Here is a 20,299-nt window from a genome sequence, read left to right on the forward strand (position 1 = left end):
TTTTAGGCTTACCTGGTTGTTGTTTCGGAATAGGTGGCGAACACACTTTAGTCGCAACATGCTCTAGTATTGGAAGTGCAAAATCCCTTGGCATGATGAAAATAGGGACCAAATAAGTCTGTGACAACATAAATCTATAGACCAAATAAATCTGCGATAACTTAAATCTACACCACAATGATGAAAATAGGGACCAAATAAATCTGCGATAACTTAAATCTAGACCAAATAAATCTAAGATAAGCTAAGGATTGGTCAAACCCTAAATCGGACGGTCCAGATTTCTCTATCTTAGATTCTAGAAAACAAATATGTGGTGTCTTCAAATAAGTCTGTAAAACTATATCTGCGGTCAAAGTGTAACAACAAGTCTGTAGAATATAAGTCTGTGACAACTAAAAAGGTAGTTAAGTCTAGATTAAGTCTGCGACAACTACGACACATATATCTGTGATGATGGGAAATAAATCTGTGATTCATAATATATCTGCCGTCAAGAGGTAAAACTCTGTGATCACTAAGAGTCAGTCTAGTTATTATCTTTTGCAGTAACAAATCTGCAACAACGTACAGACTTAATATAAGTCGGTAGGTACTATTAATAAGTCTGCAGAAACGTGATTGACAATAAGTCTGTAGGAAAAACAAATCTGTAGAAATAAATCTGCGAAACCTAGGAAATCTGCGATGTCATCAAAGAAAATTTGTAAGACAAGTTTGTGGTAGACAAAAAATCTGTAATAGCCTATAAATCGGTAGCAACCTATGAAAAAATCTGTATACTAAATCTGTGGTAGAAATAAATCTGTAGAACAAATCTGTGGTTCAAAAACAAATCTGCAAGAAAACAAGTCAGCGATAACGATACAATTAAATTTGTGGCAGATTTATAAATCGGTGGCAGATTTATAAAATCTGTGGCAGATTTATAAAATTTGTGGCAGATTTATAAAATCGGTGGCAGATTTTTTCTACATATTTATTTGAGTTCGCAGAGATCAGTGGCAAAACTGTAAATAATGACAGGTTTTTCTGTAAATAACGGCAACTTTTGCCTAGCTGGCATTTTTTTTTAATGGCATTTTTGTTATTATGATTTTCTGTACAAAGCTTTATATGAGTATTTTGGGGATTAAAAAAAACGAAAACACTCTAGTTATTATTAAAAGATATGAGTCATTCTACTTATTAATCTCCATATAAGGGTCATTCTAGTTATTCTCCCTTAATAATTTCTAGTTTCCACCTACTATGAGAATCTAGTTAAAACATAACCAAAGACTCTAAAAGCTTGTGGCTCAAACTGTAAATAATGACAGGTTTTTCTGTAAATAACGGCAACTTTTGCCTAGCTGGCATTTTTTTTTAATGGCATTTTTGTTATTATGATTTTCTGTACAAAGCTTTATATGGGTATTTTGGGGATTAAAAAAAACGAAAACACTCTAGTTATTATTAAAAGATATGAGTCATTCTACTTATTAATCCCCATATAAGGGTCATTCTAGTTATTCTCCCTTAATAATTTCTAGTTTCCACCTACTATGAGAATCTAGTTAAAACATAAACCAAAGACTCTAAAAGCTTGTGAGATATAAAATGAAGAATGCTAACCTCAAACTCATCCCAATTTCCACTACATTCTGCCTCTTAGATAATAGTAGCAATTAATAAGAGAACCAATGATAAAAGTTTGAAGAGAATTTGCGTATGAATATTTGGTTAAACAAGACATATGATCTTGTTACAAACGAGAATTACATACTGCATGTAGAGGTGTCAAAATGGATTGAAATTAATGGATCAATCCAAACCAATTCAATCCGTGGATCTAATGAATGAGAAATTTGGATCTTAATAGATTAATGGATTAAATGGATTAATGAGTTTAATGAATTGGATTGAAATGGTTTGGATTATTGTGGATTAGTGGATTACTCATAACCAAACCAGTAGAAATTAAACATTCTAAATCAAATATGTAAACCGAATATAACCGAATAAAATGTCTAAACCGGTTTACTAAACCGGTTTCTCACCATCATCGATCTCTCTTCCTCAGCCTCACAACTCTCACCACCATCGATCTCTCACCACCATCAATCTCTCGCTATCTCTATTCGCCAAAGGGTTTTTCGAAGCTTTGATAAGGGTCTCGTTCTTCTCTCTTACCGATCAAGTCTCCGGCCGACGAAGTGAACCATCGGAAAGGCTCTCAAAGGCAAGCGCCACCACCACCAACATTGAAAGACTACGTGAGTGGTTTCCCTAAGGAATCCGATTTCGATTTCACTACCACCACCGTCGAACTTAAGGTTCCGGAAGGTACTTTGTGATGAGAATGATGTCTTATTATAATAATATATGCTTGATGGATCAATTTCTATTGTTTCATTCGTGCAAGCAAAATCAGAGAGTAAGTGTTTTGTTTGATTTAAACTATCGTTGATTGCATTGTCTAACCCTTCTTGTGCAAGTGTTTTTTTTATATATTATGTACATATATACTGGTCACTTTAACATGAGCCTTCTAGCTTGCTGATCGTGGAAAAACATCTATTTCATTAATTAGTGCTCTGTTTGTTTATATTTTGCATTATACGTTTGTCATTGTTCATTGAGTTTCACAAATTTAAGAGTTTGTTTGTTAGGATTCGAGTGAAAGTTCCAGTGTCTCTCTTATACATTGATCGAATCGATCACACGTTTCCTTTTCCATGTTTGGACAAATCTTTTGTGTTTCACTGAGTTTATGCAGCTTAAGTTGTTGTGTTTTGAATTCAAGAACTTGATGTCTGTTTCTTATTTTTAAGCTGGTGATGATGATGATGATGATGATGATGATGATGAGATGATAATAGTATGATGATGATTATGATCATGAATGATTATAGTAGTATGATGATGATGATTGTAGTATGATAATTATTTAGATCATGGAAAATTTATTAAATGGATTAAATGAGTTTATCCATTAATCCAATAATTTAAATGAGTTATGGTTTCATCCAAACCATTTAGCAAATGGTTTGGATTGACTCATCATCCATTAGATACTAAACTCATATGGATATGGATTGGTTTGGTTTGGTTTAACCAACTTGACACCCCTAACTGCATGTAATGATCCTCGTTTTACTTTTTAATTGAAATGATCATATAAGAGTTTTTAAGATGCAAGCAACACAAAAAAAAATCGAAAAAAATGAAAAAGGAATATTTCATTGGTTACGTAAACATTTTAATAGTAATACCGTGTATGACCACGACATCAAAAAATAATTATATGAATATTGTACTTTTAATATTTATATAATAGTATGTGTTATTAATAGCTTCCATAGTGCGTGTAACATATGGGTTCCTAGTACCTTCCGGGAAAGGTTAGTGTCGTCAAGAAACTACTCTGTAAAAAGTTAGAATTAGGTTTTCCAAACTAAGAAACATGCTTGTAACTTGTAATAAAAATAAAATAAAACGATTTCTTTCACCATATCTTAATTTATCTTCGAATCGAAACTTCATATAAAATATCAAAAACAAAAATGTTAAAGTTTTATCTAAAATGAAGTTTATGTAGATTTTTATTTATTTATTTAAAAGTTTATCTAGATTTATTGGAAGTAATTATCAGTTTAACTTTTAATTATGTAACCAAAATTTAAACCATAGACAAAATATGAATAGAACTATCTATGCCCATGTGATGTGACATATTTTTTTATTTCGTTTCAGAAAATAAAATAAAATAATGACACGTCGGAGCCAATACGAAGAACACATCTACCCATCCCAATCGGCAATCGCTCTCTCTCGACGACAAAAGTTTCAAACTCTATAAATACTTGGAACGCAACAGTTGCAAAAATCTCAAATCGAAACGAACAAATATGGCAACTCCAATCAAATCCATAACCCTAGCTCTCTTGATCTTCTCAATGTTACTAATCTCCTTGTCTCTCGGCTCCGTCACAGCGGCGGATACGACACGAAACGAGGCGGAGGCACGGCGGATGTACGAACAGTGGCTTGTTGAGAATCGAAAGAACTATAATGGTCTCGGAGAGAAAGAGACACGCTTTGAGATCTTCACAGACAACTTGAAGTACATCGAAGAGCACAATTCCGTCCCGAATCAGACTTTTGAAGTAGGGTTGACCCGGTTCGCTGATCTAACGAACGATGAATTTCGAGCGATTTACTTGAGAAGTAAGATGGAGAGAACTAGGGTTCCGGTGAAGGGAGAGAGGTATTTGTATAAGGTTGGAGATACTTTACCTGATCAAATCGATTGGAGAGCTAAAGGTGCTGTGAATCCAGTCAAAGATCAAGGAAACTGTGGTATGTCGAACTGCGTTTGCGTTTTGATCGTTGTTTTTTGGCGTTTCTATTTTTGATTTTGAGCTGATTAGGGATTTTTTTTGGTATTGGTTGATATAACAGGAAGTTGTTGGGCGTTTTCGGCGATTGGAGCGGTTGAAGGGATAAACCAGATAAAGACAGGAGAGTTGATATCTCTGTCGGAGCAAGAACTTGTTGATTGTGACACAAGTTACAATGGTGGATGTGGTGGAGGTCTTATGGATTATGCTTTTAAGTTTATTATTGAAAACGGTGGTATTGATACAGAGGAAGATTATCCTTATACTGCAACTGATGACAACATTTGCAATTCTGACAAGGTAAACAATCTTTGATCATAACGATAATGTTTTGTAGTTTTGATTTATGGTTTAAATGTTGTATACTTATGTGTTATGTTTTTCATTTATTTCTTGCAGAAGAATTCTCGTGTTGTTACTATTGATGGTTATGAGGATGTTCCTCAAAACGATGAGAAGTCTTTAAAGAAGGCTCTTGCTAATCAACCTATTAGTGTCGCCATTGAAGCTGGTGGCCGAGCTTTCCAGCTTTACAAATCTGTAATTTCAATGAGCCTTACCTTGATTTCTCTGCATCCAAGATTGGTTTCTTGAAACCCAATTCAATAAAATGATTCCTTTGGTTGTTTATTTCAGGGTGTGTTTACAGGAACATGTGGAACATCTTTGGACCATGGTGTGGTAGCTGTGGGATACGGATCAGAAGGTGGTCAAGACTACTGGATTGTTCGTAACTCATGGGGATCAAACTGGGGAGAAAGCGGATATTTTAAGCTTGAACGTAACATCAAAGAGTCATCAGGGAAATGCGGTGTGGCAATGATGGCCTCTTACCCTACCAAATCATCAGGCTCAAACCCACCAAAACCGCCACCACCTTCACCGGTTGTTTGTGACAAGTCTAACACTTGTCCAGCTAAGTCCACTTGTTGTTGTCTATATGAGTACAATGGTAAATGCTATAGCTGGGGATGTTGTCCGTATGAGTCAGCCACTTGCTGCGATGATGGTTCTAGCTGCTGCCCTCAGTCATACCCCGTCTGCGATTTGAAGGCCAATACTTGTAGAATGGTTAGTTTCTTGTTCTCCCTTGTGGCTTAAGGACTCTGTTTTTGTTTGTTACTTGACTGATTCGTTTTTCCAAATTTGGCGTGGACAGAAGGGAAGCAGTCCGTTAAGCATAAAAGCCTTGACACGAGGACCAGCGATTGCGACCACAAAGTCTACAAACGTTCTTGTAAGCAGCGCTTGAGGAGAGATGAAACGAACGAAGCTCCGATTTGTTTTTTCATCCCACGTTAATTAAGATTCAGTCTTCTTTCTTTAGACACTTCAAGTTCGGATCATAGTTTGATTCCTCGTTAATTTTAATGTGTTATCTTGGATTTGATTTTGCTTGCTGTAAATGTTGAAGAAGTAATCTGATATTTGCTCACATAGCATTGTGTCATCTTCCTTGAATAATAAAATTTGACCCAGTTGAAGTTGAACGGCTCTTCGATAAGTCTCAACAAACTTTTTCTTTTAGTTTTAGGTAACATAGTATCATCATTCGCATCTTGTAAGATACATTGTAATCAAACAGCTTTGTTCTCTTAACCTTCCAATAATTGAACCACTATCTTTTACGTTTGATGAAAATATTGACTACAAAAATTGAAATTTATAAAATACGTGATAGAATCATATGAAATATGTTATTGGTCAGAATAGATTATACAAATGTAACAAAAGAAAATAATATTTCTCAAAACACAACAAATTCATCTGCCTCTTCTTGTCTTGACGTCAACTGTTGCACAAATCTCACTGAAACTACAGAAAAAAAACAATGGCTACTCCAATCAGATTTGTAGCCTTAGCTCTCGTGATCCTCTCGGTATCAATACTCTCCTCGTCTCTAGGAAGAGTTGTCACAGAAACAGAGACGAAGCGGAACGTGGCGGAAGTGCGGCTCATGTACGAGCGATGGCTCGTGGAGAATCGGAAGAACTATAATGGTCTTGGAGAGAAAGAGAGACGATGCAAGATCTTCAAAGAAAACTTGAAGTTCATAGACGAACACAATTCTCTTCCGAATCAGACTTTTGAAGTCGGGTTGACCCGGTTCGCAGATCTAACAAATGATGAGTTCCAGCTATTTACTTGAGGAAGAAGATTGAGAGACCTAAAGATTTCATGAAAGCTGACAGATATTTGTACAAAGAAGGAGATATTTTGCCTGATGAAATCGATTGGAGAGCGAAAGGTGCAGTTGTACCAGTCAAAGATCAAGGAAACTGTGGTACGGCGATTTTAGCTTTTGATTTTGGATGTGTGCACGTTTTAGAACTTGAAACGATTGCGAAGTTGCGATTTCTCGATATATAGGAAGTTGTTGGGCGTTTTCTGCGGTTGGAGCAGTGGAAGGGATAAACCAGATCAAGACCGGAGAATTGATATCTTTGTCAGATCAAGAACTCATTGACTGTGACAGAGGCTTTGTTAACGCTGGATGTGAAGGTGGTGTCATGAACTATGCTTTTGAGTTCATTATTAACAACGGTGGTATTGAGTCAGATCAAGATTACCCTTATACCGCCACCGATCTTGGCGTGTGCAATGCCGATAAGGTTTTTGATCCCTACATATTTGGTACTTTTGACGTGTTCTTTTATGTTCCAACTCATAAAAACATGTCATCTATGTTTCATCTTACAGAAGAACAACACTCGTGTTGTTAAGATCGATGGTTACGAGTATGTTGCTCAAAACGATGAGAAGTCTTTGAAGAAAGCTGTTGCTCATCAACCTGTTGGTGTTGCCATTGAAGCCAGTAGCCAAGCTTTCAAGCTTTACAAATCCGTAATTTTCAATGACCCTTGTCACTTAAAAAAAGCTTGATTCAATCTTCTTGGTTCGATATTTAGGTTTCTTGAAACCTAATTCTGTGTGTTTTTGTTTCTTTCCTCAGGGTGTGTTTACAGGAACATGTGGAATATATTTGGACCATGGTGTGGTAGTGGTTGGGTATGGAACCTCAAGTGGTGAAGATTACTGGATCATTCGTAATTCATGGGGATTGAATTGGGGAGAAAACGGTTATGTTAAGCTCCAACGTAACATCGATGATTCATTTGGGAAATGCGGTGTAGCAATGATGCCTTCTTACCCGACCAAATCATCATTCCCATCGTCATTTGATTTTTTGTCTGAGATTTGATTTGACTTGATCTTCCTGTAAATGATTAAGAACTAATTTCAATATTTTACTACATAATTCAATATTGGGTCAAGTCAAGTATATATTTGAAAGCCCTCACAACATGTTAAGGTTAATGAAGATTTCAATCTTATCTTGTATTTGAACCTTTTTGGCAGCACAATCTAAGTCGAGAAAGAAATGCGATGCTGATGGTTTTGGTTGTTGTCACATGCTCTGTTTTTTTTGCTTTATGTATGTCAGCTGCCACAGTTCCTCTATAATATAATCTATATTCAATATCCATTTTCATTGTGTGGAATTGCATGAGTGCTCTATAGTTAGTCAAAAACTGCATGATCAAACAATTGTGAGGCGGATATAGAAGCTTGTTTGTCAAGGCATTGTAGTATATATCTATCCAAGTCTTTGTTTGCCATTTCAGTAATCCCCTGGCCCAAATGGATTTGCTTGATCATTTATCAGATATTTCTACGAAGTAGTATTATTGTAAACACCTGAAGTAGCCAAAGCCATTTGTTTTTTTTTTGCGGATCCAAGACCAAGAGAAAAGTTAGCTTAATCACCCATAAAAAATATAAGTACAGCTTTAAGAACGAAATTGAATATTTACATCATAATCCAATGGGCTTCCATATAACTCCAGTCTTATATCAGCACTTGGAGAACTTGTTTAGCTTCACAAATTAAACTCCAGAAAGAATAGTATTTACTCTGTTCGGTATTTTTACTTTAAAAAGAAGCGATTCATATGGAATTATTTGGAGGAAAAATAAAAATAAAATAAAGGAAAAGCAAAAACTCATAACAGATTATAAATAGGAAAAGAGAAACAGTTATGACGATTGACGAAGGTGAAAAGCAAAACCCTAAATAAAAAAGATTGAGAGCTAGCCACGTTTTCTTCAGAGATCAATGACGATACCTGAGCTTCCAAAGGATTTGATAGAGGAGATACTCTGTTACGTTCCGGCGACATATCTCAAACGATTACGTTCTACTTGCAAAGAATGGAACCGTTTATTCAAAGATGATCGGAGATTCGAAAGAAAGCATTTTGATAAAGCCGCAAAGCAGTGTCTACCTCTCATATCGACCAAGTACCACAAGGTACCTTGTTTGATGAGCCTCAATCTCCATGGAATTATGCCATCTTTAGAGGTTGAAAGTAAGATTAGGCGAGTCGATTCAGATTCTAAGTATCCAATTAGTACTAAAATGGAAAATTCTCGAGTCTTTCACTGTGGCGGCTTGTTGTTATGCTCCTCCCAAGACGACGAATCTGCAATCTTGGTTTGGAACCCGTTAACTGGTGAAAACAGGTGGATCAAAACCGGGAATCGTCGCGATAAAGGACGCACCTTTGTTCTTGGATACTACTACCAAGAAGACAAAAAACCCTGCTACAAAATCTTGAGCTTTTATAGTGACAGCAATGATTTCGAAATCTTCGAGTTTAACTCTGATTCATGGAGGTTTATTGATGATATCTGTCCAGGCTGGTCCTTGCCAAACCCTTGTCAATGCGTATCTTTGAAGGGAAAAACATACATGTTTGCTTTAGATGAAACAAAAACGTGTGTATCCTTGCTCAAATATGATTATTCAACAGAGAAATCTATACTTGTGCCTCTTCCATACAAGAGTCGTTGTTTTGAAGAGACTAGTCTTTCCGTTGTTAGAGAAGAGAAACTTTCAGTGTTATTACAGAGAGATAAAAGTTGCAAGACTGAGATATGGGTGACAAATGAGACCACCACCAAAGCGATGGTGGTGTCGTGGAGCAAGGTCTTGGCATTGGATTTGAGCCCTCTTCTTGAAATTTGGTATGATGGAAGTTTCTTTCTTGAGGAGGAGAAGAAAGTCATCATGATTTCTAATAGATGGATAGAAGAAGACAAATCCGAAGACAATCTATACATTGTTGGGGAGGACGCTAATAAAGCCACACAAGTATATACAATCGATGGATGTGGATCAGCTGTTTATAATTATGTTCCAAGTTTGGTTCAAATCGAGCGAGCTCGAGGCAAGAGGAAAAGAGTTGACTCATGAATAAGCTCTTTAGTCTTTACATGTAATCTCCATTTATTTTTTTGCTATTTTTCTTTCAAAATTCAAACTTTTCTAATTCAATGACAAGTGATTAACATAGGCAATGTACAAAACAAAGACTAACTACAATGCCTTGACAAGTAAGCTTTCTATATCCGATTCATAATCGTCTTGTTTTTGCATAACGATCGAGGTACTACTAGCCTCCTAAAGCATGTAGCGAGTGTTATTTTAGAGCTTGGAATTTATGAAAAGATAAAAATAAATTCGAGAGATCACGTGCAACGTTGGATTCAAATCTAAAACCATCAAGATCTAACGGCAAGGATTAATTGTTGACCGAAAGTACCCACGTGACTTGATCATCAATCTAAAATGTATCTCTCTGGAAAATTTATTAATCCCTAGCTGCTATCTATCTTACTCGTTCGGTTTTGATTTTCATTTCACGAAGAAGCGATTTCTAGGGATCGATCTCTGAGGTATTTGCCTTGACCTTCTATGCTCTTTTTGTGGATTTGGTCATGATTCTGTGATTCCTTTTTCCCTGATCTGGTTTCGAGATTTTTGGTTCTCTGGGTCTGCTTCGTCTTGATCGCTCATCAATTGTTGTTTCTATTAAATCCTCGAACAGGATAATGGTAGTGTCTTTTTTAGGCGAATTAGAACACGGAAATTATGATTTAGGGAAGCAGATTTGAATCATCAGTTAATGTGAAATCTCCACATTTTTTAGCTTGATTTTGAAGTTTAGATATATAAACACTCTTTACTCAAATGTATTTTGTTGAATGTTGCAGCAAAAAGGGGATTTGCAACTTTGATAACTCACATTTTTGGATTAAGATAGAAACCATGTCATCTGATTCACCCAATTTGCCTGCTTCGGGAACAATACCCGATGGTCAGCCTCCTCCTCCTGTTACTGCTGTTCAAGCTGGAACCGATGATTCTCCTAAAGGAGTTGCATCAAAACTATCTGCCGCTGGGATATCAACATGGGCCAAAAACTTGAAAGTTCCCCAGCCTTTTGCTTCCACACAAAACGACTCTGGTGTCGAAAATACTGAAAAGTCTGCATTTGCAAAGTTTACTAGTGGGTTAGGGATTCGTTTATCTCCGAAATCTCCTCAACCTAATGAGACCACAGAAGGTACTTCAAGTGGTACAGAATCCAGTTTCATTGGCACAATTACGAAAGGTTTGGTAGATACATCAAAGAATGCTGTCAAGGCAGTACAGGTCAAGGCTCGACACGCTGTATCACAGAACAAACGAAGATACCAGGTGCAATTAACTTAATACTTTTTAAGTTCGTTCGATTTTGTGTCATCTGTTTTGCTACCCAATTACTTCCATGAAGACCTAGCTTGTTTCTTCATATGACATCAAATGTTACTTTTGGTTCAGGAAGGAGGATTTGATTTGGATTTGACGTACATAACAGAGAACATAATTGCAATGGGGTTTCCTGCTGGTGATATGAGTTCTGGCTTTTTTGGATATGTTGAGGTGAGTCAATAAGCATGCTTATAATCGTTTCCCCTGGATTTGTTTCAAGTTAATATGACCAATATTCGTTCAAAACATCATTGTAGGGTTTCTACCGTAACCAAATGGAAGAAGTTATCAACTTTCTTGAAACTCAACACAAGGTACTACTACTAATTTCCTAGCAAAACAAATTAATCCCTTGGCCATGTGATGCAATTATGCTGTTTTATTGTTCATCTAGTTATTTCTCTCTTTTGTATCATTTCGGACAAAATTCTGAACTGATAGACTGGTTCACCTTATTCAGTAAGTTCGTGATGATTTATCTTTATCATAAGCAGCTCTGCATAATTCCATATTGCCAAGTGAAACATTCTACTCAAATTTAAAGAAGCTTGTAACAGATCAATCTGGGTAGACTTATATGGAGGTTCTTAACCTCTGTGATATTAGTTGGATTTAAGGGATATAAGATTGGCATTTCGATGTTCATATGTCAAAAATAACTAATGTGTCTAATTATTTTTAAACGTGTCACAACGTCATTTTGCCATCTTACTTTTGGAAATTAACTTATATATGATGTAGTTTGCAGTTTGCTACATCCTTATATTTTAGGTTCTGCTTTTCTCTTGTGCTATTCTTATAATTGCTTTGTTCTTCTTTATAGGGAAAATACAAGGTTTACAATCTTTGTTCAGAGAGGTTGTATGATGTATCATTATTTGAAGGGAAGGTATGATATTCCTTATTCTTTTTTCGTCCTCTTTTCCTTGCACTTGGCGAACTCATGGATTCCTTAAGAAAAAATGACTTAGTCAAAATTAAGTAAAATATGCTCCGTAGATCTTCCACTGCACTATTTCAAGTTTCTTTAGCTCTGAAGTACTTATAAAGCAGCATCCCTTAAAAAGATTGTTTACATTGTTGCATATGTACAAAGTTGTGAATCTTGAGATAATTTGCTCTTTTCTTGCCTGAATCGTTGGACATGATCATATAAAAACCTGCTGCAATGAAGTGGCTTAATTCTCTGTTGCAAATAATGTAGCCACTTCTTCTATACAGCATCATTTCTTTTTCTAGGTTGATAACTATTATGTTCAAATAATGGGGGCACAGTTGTTAACTATTTACCCTTCGTCTTCTGTCCGTTTTAATGTCCTTATACATCTTATTTTGTGCTGATTATTTTGCCTCCAGGTGGCCAGTTTCCCATTTGATGATCATAATTGCCCGCCAATCCATTTGGTCACCTCATTCTGCCAAAGTGCATATTCATGGTTAAAGGAGGACATTGAGAATGTTGTGGTTGTTCACTGTAAGGCTGGCATGGCAAGGACAGGGCTTATGATATGTAGTCTTCTGTTGTATCTGAAGGTAAGAAATTCCTTTTAACGTTGTATGTATTAAACAATCCATCACAGGGAACCAATCATGTTTCCTTTTCTTTTATAGTTCTTTCCGACTGCTGAAGAGTGTATGGACTTCTACAACCAGAAACGATGTGTGGATGGAAAAGGACTTGTGCTACCCAGCCAAATCGTATGTCTAGTTTTGTAATTTTTATAATTAAGCCGCTCATGAAAACATTCTTTGCTCTTCTGCTAACTATTGAGTCTGTTTAATCATTATTGTGTAGAGATATGTGAAATACTTTGAACGAATTTTGACATACTTCAACGGGGAAAACCAACCAGGCCGTAGGTAAACATCATCTTCGTATACCTTAATATAGCATACAATTAATTATTGACATCGAACAATTTTTTTTTGTTAGGTGTATGTTAAGGGGATTCCGGCTCCATAGGTGTCCCTATTGGATCAGGCCATCCATCACTATTTCAGATCACAATGGTGAGTTGATTGATCCATTGCTTCATGACAACATATAAAGCCAGTATCATGCAGAGCTAACATCTTGTTGTTAATTATATGCAGGTGTTCTCTTTACCACGAAAAAGCATCCTCGGACCAAGGATCTCTCGGTACGCCATTGTTATTACTTTATTGTTACCAAGTATTTTGTTAAAGCCTTTGTGAATTTGCATTGTACGTTTTTGTGGAATTTTCATGATTTTGCAGCCTGAAGACTTTTGGTTCAGTGCCCCAAAGAAAGGGGTTATGGTCTTTGCCTTACCCGGAGAGCCAGGTCTAACAGAATTGGCTGGGGACTTCAAAATCCACTTTCATGACCGCCAAGGAGATTTTTACTGGTTAGGATGCTAGTACCTCGTTATCCAAAATACATTACCAAAATTGCTTTTATATTTTGCTTCTCTCACTATTATTTTTCGTATGCTCTTCTCAGTTGGTTAAACACGACAATGATGGAAAATAGAGTGATCCTAAAAACCAGTGAGCTTGACGGGTTTGAAAAGGTAATATAGCTGAATCTTTGACTTTGTGTGTGAAATCTGAGGTGGGGCTCTTTCTCCATCAATCCTCCTGTTTGAAATGATATATCGTTGTTCCAATGCAGAGGAAGCTACCGTCGCCTGGATTTATGGTTGAAGTTGTTCTTGCTGATATAAATGCAACAATTCCCACGAACCCTAGTTCTGAAACAGCATCCAAAACACCGGAAGAAACTTCAGCAGCTAATTCTTCCCCTGTAGACGGCTCTGCATCGGTTCCAGGACCCAATAAAGAAACAGAGGATCCTGATAAAGACGATGTGTTCTCTGATAACGAAGGAGACGCAACTGGCCCGACCAAAACCACATCATCGGCTTCTTCTCAAACCCCAGAAGCCAAACAGAGTGCAGATGAAACCTCTGCTCTGACTAAAGCGACAGAGAAAGTATCTATTTCTGGAAACAAGGGATCATCACAGCCGGTGCAAGGAGGAACTGTTAGCAAGGGTGAAGCAACAGAGAAACCCTCTGGGGCTGTGGTCAATGCTTCTTCAAGCTCAGAGAGTGAGTTCAAGGTTATGGCGGCTGACGCATCTGTGTTCTCATTTGGAGATGAAGACGACTTTGAAAGCGATTGAAGAAAGTTGATAAAAAGCAGGAAGATGTGTACATAAAAAACAGGGAATGTTAAATCAATCAGATGATGGAATCCATTTATTGTGTTGTGGTTTCGTGTTGTGATGTTGAATTCCACGGTCTTTTTGGCTTTACCTTATCGCTTTGTTTTTTTTTGTCTTAGTATTATTACTGCACAAAATTATACATTTGTTGCTTACGTCTTTGTGTTATGACTTTAATATTTGGAATTGTAAAACAATTCATAGATCTTTATTGGACATGTAACCAGATCTGGCGACTACAGATCTTGGGACATAATTACATATTGTAACTGGCCAACTCCACTTCTTTCTTAGCATTTGGTCGGAATGATTTACGTATTTATTATCTAACACGACTAGCTTCTTCTTCTTCTCGTCATCGACCAAGCAACTATGCAAAATCTGACGATGAGGGTTAAATTCCTTTGGCTAAGAAGACCTCGCTCCACGAACCAATTAGTCCCCGTCCCTGCCCTATTAACGGAAAAAGCCTCTTAATTTTCGTCGAATCATTTTAAAAAGCCTAATTTCTATTTTAATTATATTTTCAAATCCTTAATATAAAGAAATCTTTTCTTGGTTTAGAGTTAAAGAAAATCACGTTATTTAACCAAGCAACGTAAGTATTGCGCTTCCTAAACCATTTTTACAAAGAAAGATGATGGTTCCGTCGAAATGGACTGAGTATATCCATTTTTACGTATCCTTCCATCTTTATTGGAGAATCACTTCACTATAAAGTGTATAAAATTATCCACATGCTACTTTTGTTGTATAGCATATTCTGTTGGAGTGTAACCAAAATTACTAATAATTGTAAGTAAGGGAAACAATTTCATGCTAGAAGAAAACAAATGAAATTTAAAATCAGCTGATGAAGTAGAACTGTAGAAGACGTCAACCTTTTCTACTAGTTTTTAGTTTGTTTTTCTATATTCCTGAGAAAATATGTCTCAACTAGCTAGAGATACGCTGACACGGATAAGGAGATACCAGCTTTGATGCTCTGACTCGTATCTAGTTTTATTTTGATACGTTACATGCAATTTTCAAAAAAAAATATTTGTTGTCCATATATATTACAATTTTCTCATATATCACTAAATTTTGTAAAGCAAACAAGAAGAAAATTAATATAATTTCACATTTTAATAAATTCAGGAAAAATAAAAGTACATGTATATCATTTCATTACATGTTTCCTTTCTCGATGATATTATTGTTATAGGAAAAAAAACAACCATGTTACCCATTTTATTAGGTTATAGTATTATAGTCTTTACCAAATTGTATAATGGTATATATAGTAGTAATAAAATCAGGAGTGTCTATCTCTTGCAGACCACTCCCTTGCCACCTATGCCACTGGCACAACTCATCTCAGGGAGCTCCAGTTTGTTCTGGCCACCGTTGCTGCCTCCGTTACCGGTGAACCTTGCGGCTGAACAGTCAGGTGCAAAAAGTCCGGTGGTCTGAAATTCTCTGTCACCACCCATCACAGGCATCTGGACTCCGATCTTAACTCGGCTAACGTAGTTAGACCTATAAGTCTGTCCCAAAACACCATCAACATTGTCACTAAGGTCTTGGAACTTGAAGCCTAGGTCAAGGTGAGCTAGACAGTCGTCTTCCTTCACGTCGTAGCCATGGACTCTTGAATCTTCCATTGTTATTGGCACCACTCTTGCTACGATCTTAAGCAAACCCTCTACTTCAACCTGAATAAAGTATAGGGATTAATTAGTTGACTACTATATATTAGTGATTAAATTTAGGGATATACCTAATTATATTTGACAATCTTCGCTAAGTATTATTGCGTTTGTCATAATTTTGAATACGAAACAAATTGATATTATCTTTGATACGATATATCAAAATAGGATAATTTTGACTTTTGACGACGAAAGAATTAATAGATTTGATAAAAAGAATGCAATTCTACTTAAGAGATAATGTTTCTGTATTTGATTTTGTTCCTTTTAAGGGACCGTGGGGATAAAGTAATGTTTTCTTAGGGCATACCTCGAGGTTGTTAGTGTCAGCGTTGACTCGCCTGACAAAGACATGAGGGTATACTCCAGGTGAAGAAGTCCACATGACACCGTCTAGCTGAGGAAGTGAGATAACATTTCCGTCGAAAGAGACGGCAATCCGGTCAACAGAATCATCCCACGTGGCAGTCTTGAGGGCTCCGACGTATAAACGGTGAGTGCCGAAGAGTATGGCAATGGATTGGACCCATGTGAAGTCACGTGCCATACCAGCTCTACGTTTACCGATGAAATGTGCGTTGATGTGAAGGTTAGGATCAGAAATAAGACAGAAGTTGGAGTCTTTCTTGCCGTGGAAGTAAAAGGTGAGACCATCTCCTCCGATGAAACGTGGGTCTTGGCAAACAGATCCTGGCTTGTCACAATCTGCTTCACAATGTATCATGATTTAGCATATATTAAGTAACTGAATAATTAAGGAATTTAAGGAGGAGATCGATGGATTAAGATGACATACTGCAAACAGGCTTGCAAGTGACACAATCGACTTGACAAGAACGGGGACAATCGGCAGGGCAAGTGTACTCAACTCCGTAACATGGAGAGCCTTGCTTCTTGCATCTGGCCCTTCTGACTCCTGCTCCTTCCTCGTTGTCTGATGGCGGGGGAACATAAGGAGTGGGAGTAACATCAGGAGGACTTGGAACAGACGGTGTAGGAGTTGGAGGCGGTGGTGAAACTGGGGGAGGGGGATTTGGCATAGGATCAGTAGGAGCTGGTGGTGTGGGACTTGGCACAGAAGGTGTAGGAGTCGGAGGTGGTGGTGAAACTGGTGGGGTGGGACTTGGCACGGACGGTGTAGGAGTAGGAGGTGGTGGTGAAACTGGTGGAGTGGGACTTGGAACAGACGGTGTAGGAGTTGGAGGCGATGGTAAAACTGGTGGAGTAGGGCTTGGCACGGAAGGTGTTGGAGGTGGAGTGTATCCACCGTCATCACCACCACTGTCATCGCCGCCACCATCGTCGCCAGGGGAAGGGGGGCCACATATGGGTTTGCAAGAAGCACATTCGACATGGCAAGAGTCAGGGCAGAACTTGGGACAAACATGTTCCAAGTTGTAGCAATGTTTGTACTTCTTGATCTTACATGTTGCGTGGCTTGGGTTCTTGGCTATACCCGGGGGTGTATCAGCCATTGTTAATGCAAGTGATGCCATGAGTATGCATCCCAATATTTGAAGTCTTGTGTGTTTGGCTAGATCCATTGCCAAACCAAACAAAGAAGATAGAGAGGTGTTTGTTTTTTCAGTTGTTATGTGCTTTAGGATTTGATGGTATGGATGATGATGTGGTTCAAGTGTTCTGATATGGTGTATATAGATAGATATGTTGGGTTTTTTAAATATCAAGTTGGGGTCTTTTTAATATTTTAAATAAGGGTTCCTTCCTGTTCTAAAAATCCCCGCCGCTTAACCCGATTACTCCCCGATTAATCGCTAGGTCCACCCTCTCCGCCTCGATTAATGACTAATCCCTTAAAAAAACCAGTCATCCAATTACTCTCCGCCTAATCCGATTAATTTCCGCTTAATCCGATTATTTTCCGCCTATTCTTACATATCCCGATTATTTTTTGATTGCAAGTATAAACCAACTTTTTTTTGTTATTTAAACATTTGAATTGGAAGTTTGTAATGTTTTACAATAATTTATGTTCAAATTTTTAATAAAAGTCATAATTTTTAACAAAAAATCATAAAAATTTGCCTTAAAATATATTTTTATGTGTTTACTATAATTTTGAAAACAATATTAGATTAATATATTTTTAAAACATTAAAATAACCCTAAAACTAATTTCCGATTATTTCCCGATTTTAATCCGATTTTCCGATTAATCGCTAAGTTATACCGACCGCCCGATTAGCGTCTAGCGATTTTTCAAACAAGGGTTCTTTCTATGGAGCTTGCCTTTTAGGATAGCTACGTAATTTAAAATTATTAACACCTTTATACATAACTTGCATTCTGTAGATACATACTTAAGTTTTTAATTCATCGCAAAACGGATTCTCGAATGTTAACTAGTACTAGTAGGTTAGAATTTTCACAAATTATATATATAATTGAGTTGAATTTAAAATTCTCTCAAAATTCGGCCAATGAGATCAGTGGATATGATGGTATATATGATCATAGCTTATTAGCTTTGGTTCGAAAGTTTAATTAAAAGGATAAAAACTAATTAGTCTACCATTGAAAAAGGGCTTGGCCATGATCATTGTTTTGGTTCGAAATTTCGATCAAAAATGAGAAAATGGGGTTGTTAAAAATTGGAGATTACAATACTGATAATTTTTTTATTTGCCATTCACCTTTTCGTCATCACCAAAATTATGTGTTACAAATACCATACGGTCTAATTTCAAGACAAAGTATCTGGAATATATAAAACAGTATATCGATGATCCATGCCAAAATATTGTAAATATCAATTGAATGTTAAATAAAAATAGAATAAAAAATCATCACCTTAGTTGACATGTAAACAATTTTAGCGTAAAGTCAACCTCATACTTTTTTTTTTTTTTTTTAATATCTGGAAGTTCAACCCTAAAAACCTTACATTTTTTAGAGGCGGGACCCACACCAAGTTAAATTCATCTTTTTCGGAGAAGAGATCCTTTCTAACGGGCGTCGAACCGAGTACCTCCACCTAAAAGATTTACCACTGGCAACCTCATATTTAACTAGGCAATATAATAGAAACAATTAGCCATTAGGTATATAATACCTAGCAAAACTGTTAGAATGAGTTTCGATTGCACTTTATGCAGTTCTACGTAATACATAATATATATGTGTGTGATATTATTAATTATATGTATGATGTATATCGGCTACATGAAAGTTTATGCATGGGGAATCACTTTGCGATGAAGTGATCCGCATGCTACTTAATTTCGTGTAGTAGCACATTTTGACCTTTTGGGGGTCACATGATAGAAAACAACAATGATAAGTTAAGCCATGACAACACCTACTTTACAGCTATATGTTTTCATTTTTCTACTTTGTCTTACATTTGAAGAAACATATTCATACCGCCATTTAATATTTTCTCTGTTAGCGTTAACATTTCATCAGAATTAATATTGTCGATCATTTGTTTGTAAGTAAACTTCATATATATATATATATATATATATATAATAGTAAACTTCATATCCTACCAAAAAAAAAAAATAGTAAACTTCATATGTAATTCACGTCATTACATGCAGGCTTTGGACTTTAAGCGACTTAAGGAGGCACCGACTATAGTCTATAGGTCTTAAGTATCATTTTAATTTAATTTGTGTGTTCTACTAATAGACTTATTATTCTTAACTAAATCTAATTAAATGCCTATTGTTGAATTTGAGATTCTAAGATCGATATATATATATATATGCTTTTTTTTTTCGTCATATATATATATATATGCTTATATTTGACATTTTTACTCAGAATTTATGGTCTTTTAAATCTATGCATTTTTTCTGTTTTTTATTTTTATTTTTGGGTCAATAAACAACAAATATACATATTTTTGTTAAAACTTCAAAACACATTTTAAATAACAAAATGACCGCGTTGAAAAATAGTAGAATCAGTGAGAAGACTACATGCCTAAAACCCGAAACCTTTTGGTAAAGAAGAAAAACCCAACTTCATCTTATTGACAAACAAGAGAACGAACATACCAACCGAGTAAAGTTGGGTGAAAAGAAAACTCGAAGCAGAGACAAAGTAAAGCTTTTTAAAGTGTACATGCATGTTTTTTTTTCTCTTTTTTCCTTATTTTAAAACGTTTCTACCTTTCTAATCATTCGTTATACTGTAATAAGATTTCTTCCACAAAATAATTTTAATTACTGATAAGCATACCGATTGGTTTAGACAAATATTATTAACATGTTATTTTGGCTAATCTCTTTCTTTATTTCGGTTTAATTTATCATTCATATATACTTTTTTCGTTTTTACAACTGTTTTTTTTTTGTGATTAATTAGAAAAGTGAAGACAAGGCAAAATGCCCCCCTAATCTCATGAAGGATTTACCAAAATAACAGAGAAAATAGCTCAAAATTAACAATTACTCCATCCGTTTCG

The 20,299-nt window shown here is 36.2% G+C and overlaps 5 protein-coding genes across 5 annotated transcripts; 4 read left to right on the forward strand and 1 right to left on the reverse strand.

Moving 5' to 3' along the window:
* The first annotated feature begins 3,738 nt into the window (after positions 1-3,738).
* On the forward strand, positions 3,739-5,872 carry LOC9319245 (probable cysteine protease RD21C). The gene is made up of 5 exons (XM_002883132.2): positions 3,739-4,341; positions 4,444-4,682; positions 4,782-4,922; positions 5,019-5,453; positions 5,542-5,872. Exons 1-5 carry the CDS (start codon positions 3,891-3,893, stop codon positions 5,632-5,634), a joined length of 1,359 nt encoding a protein of 452 aa, XP_002883178.1. The 5' UTR covers positions 3,739-3,890; the 3' UTR covers positions 5,635-5,872.
* A 253-nt stretch (positions 5,873-6,125) lies between these two features.
* Positions 6,126-8,262, forward strand: LOC9319246 (probable cysteine protease RDL2). Its single transcript, XM_021032517.1, is given in 5 exon segments — positions 6,126-6,514; positions 6,517-6,666; positions 6,753-6,994; positions 7,083-7,226; positions 7,336-8,262. Coding segments are annotated over 5 exon segments (1,086 nt in total). The 5' UTR covers positions 6,126-6,213; the 3' UTR covers positions 7,585-8,262.
* Positions 8,263-8,441: 179 nt separating this feature from the next.
* On the forward strand, positions 8,442-9,834 carry LOC9319247 (putative F-box/kelch-repeat protein At3g19410). The gene has a single exon (XM_002883134.2). It carries the CDS (start codon positions 8,500-8,502, stop codon positions 9,637-9,639), a length of 1,140 nt encoding a protein of 379 aa, XP_002883180.1. The 5' UTR covers positions 8,442-8,499; the 3' UTR covers positions 9,640-9,834.
* Positions 9,835-10,016: 182 nt separating this feature from the next.
* Positions 10,017-14,461, forward strand: LOC9319248 (phosphatidylinositol 3,4,5-trisphosphate 3-phosphatase and protein-tyrosine-phosphatase PTEN2A). Its single transcript, XM_021031817.1, has 13 exons — positions 10,017-10,121; positions 10,440-10,926; positions 11,050-11,151; positions 11,238-11,294; positions 11,804-11,869; positions 12,337-12,513; positions 12,592-12,678; positions 12,776-12,840; positions 12,914-12,990; positions 13,075-13,121; positions 13,219-13,349; positions 13,445-13,514; positions 13,616-14,461. Exons 2-13 carry the CDS (start codon positions 10,495-10,497, stop codon positions 14,126-14,128), a joined length of 1,824 nt encoding a protein of 607 aa, XP_020887476.1. The 5' UTR covers positions 10,017-10,121; positions 10,440-10,494; the 3' UTR covers positions 14,129-14,461.
* An 811-nt stretch (positions 14,462-15,272) lies between these two features.
* Positions 15,273-17,603, reverse strand: LOC110229793. The gene is made up of 3 exons (XM_021030674.1): positions 16,661-17,603; positions 16,175-16,569; positions 15,273-15,867 (listed from the first exon to the last, which is right to left on the reverse strand). Exons 1-3 carry the CDS (start codon positions 17,406-17,408, stop codon positions 15,478-15,480), a joined length of 1,533 nt encoding a protein of 510 aa, XP_020886333.1. The 5' UTR covers positions 17,409-17,603; the 3' UTR covers positions 15,273-15,477.
* Positions 17,604-20,299: the final 2,696 nt, after the last annotated feature.

The sequence above is a fragment of the Arabidopsis lyrata genome, assembly GCF_000004255.2.
Source record: "Arabidopsis lyrata subsp. lyrata unplaced genomic scaffold ARALYscaffold_3, whole genome shotgun sequence".
Classification (NCBI taxonomy): Eukaryota; Viridiplantae; Streptophyta; class Magnoliopsida; order Brassicales; family Brassicaceae; genus Arabidopsis; species Arabidopsis lyrata.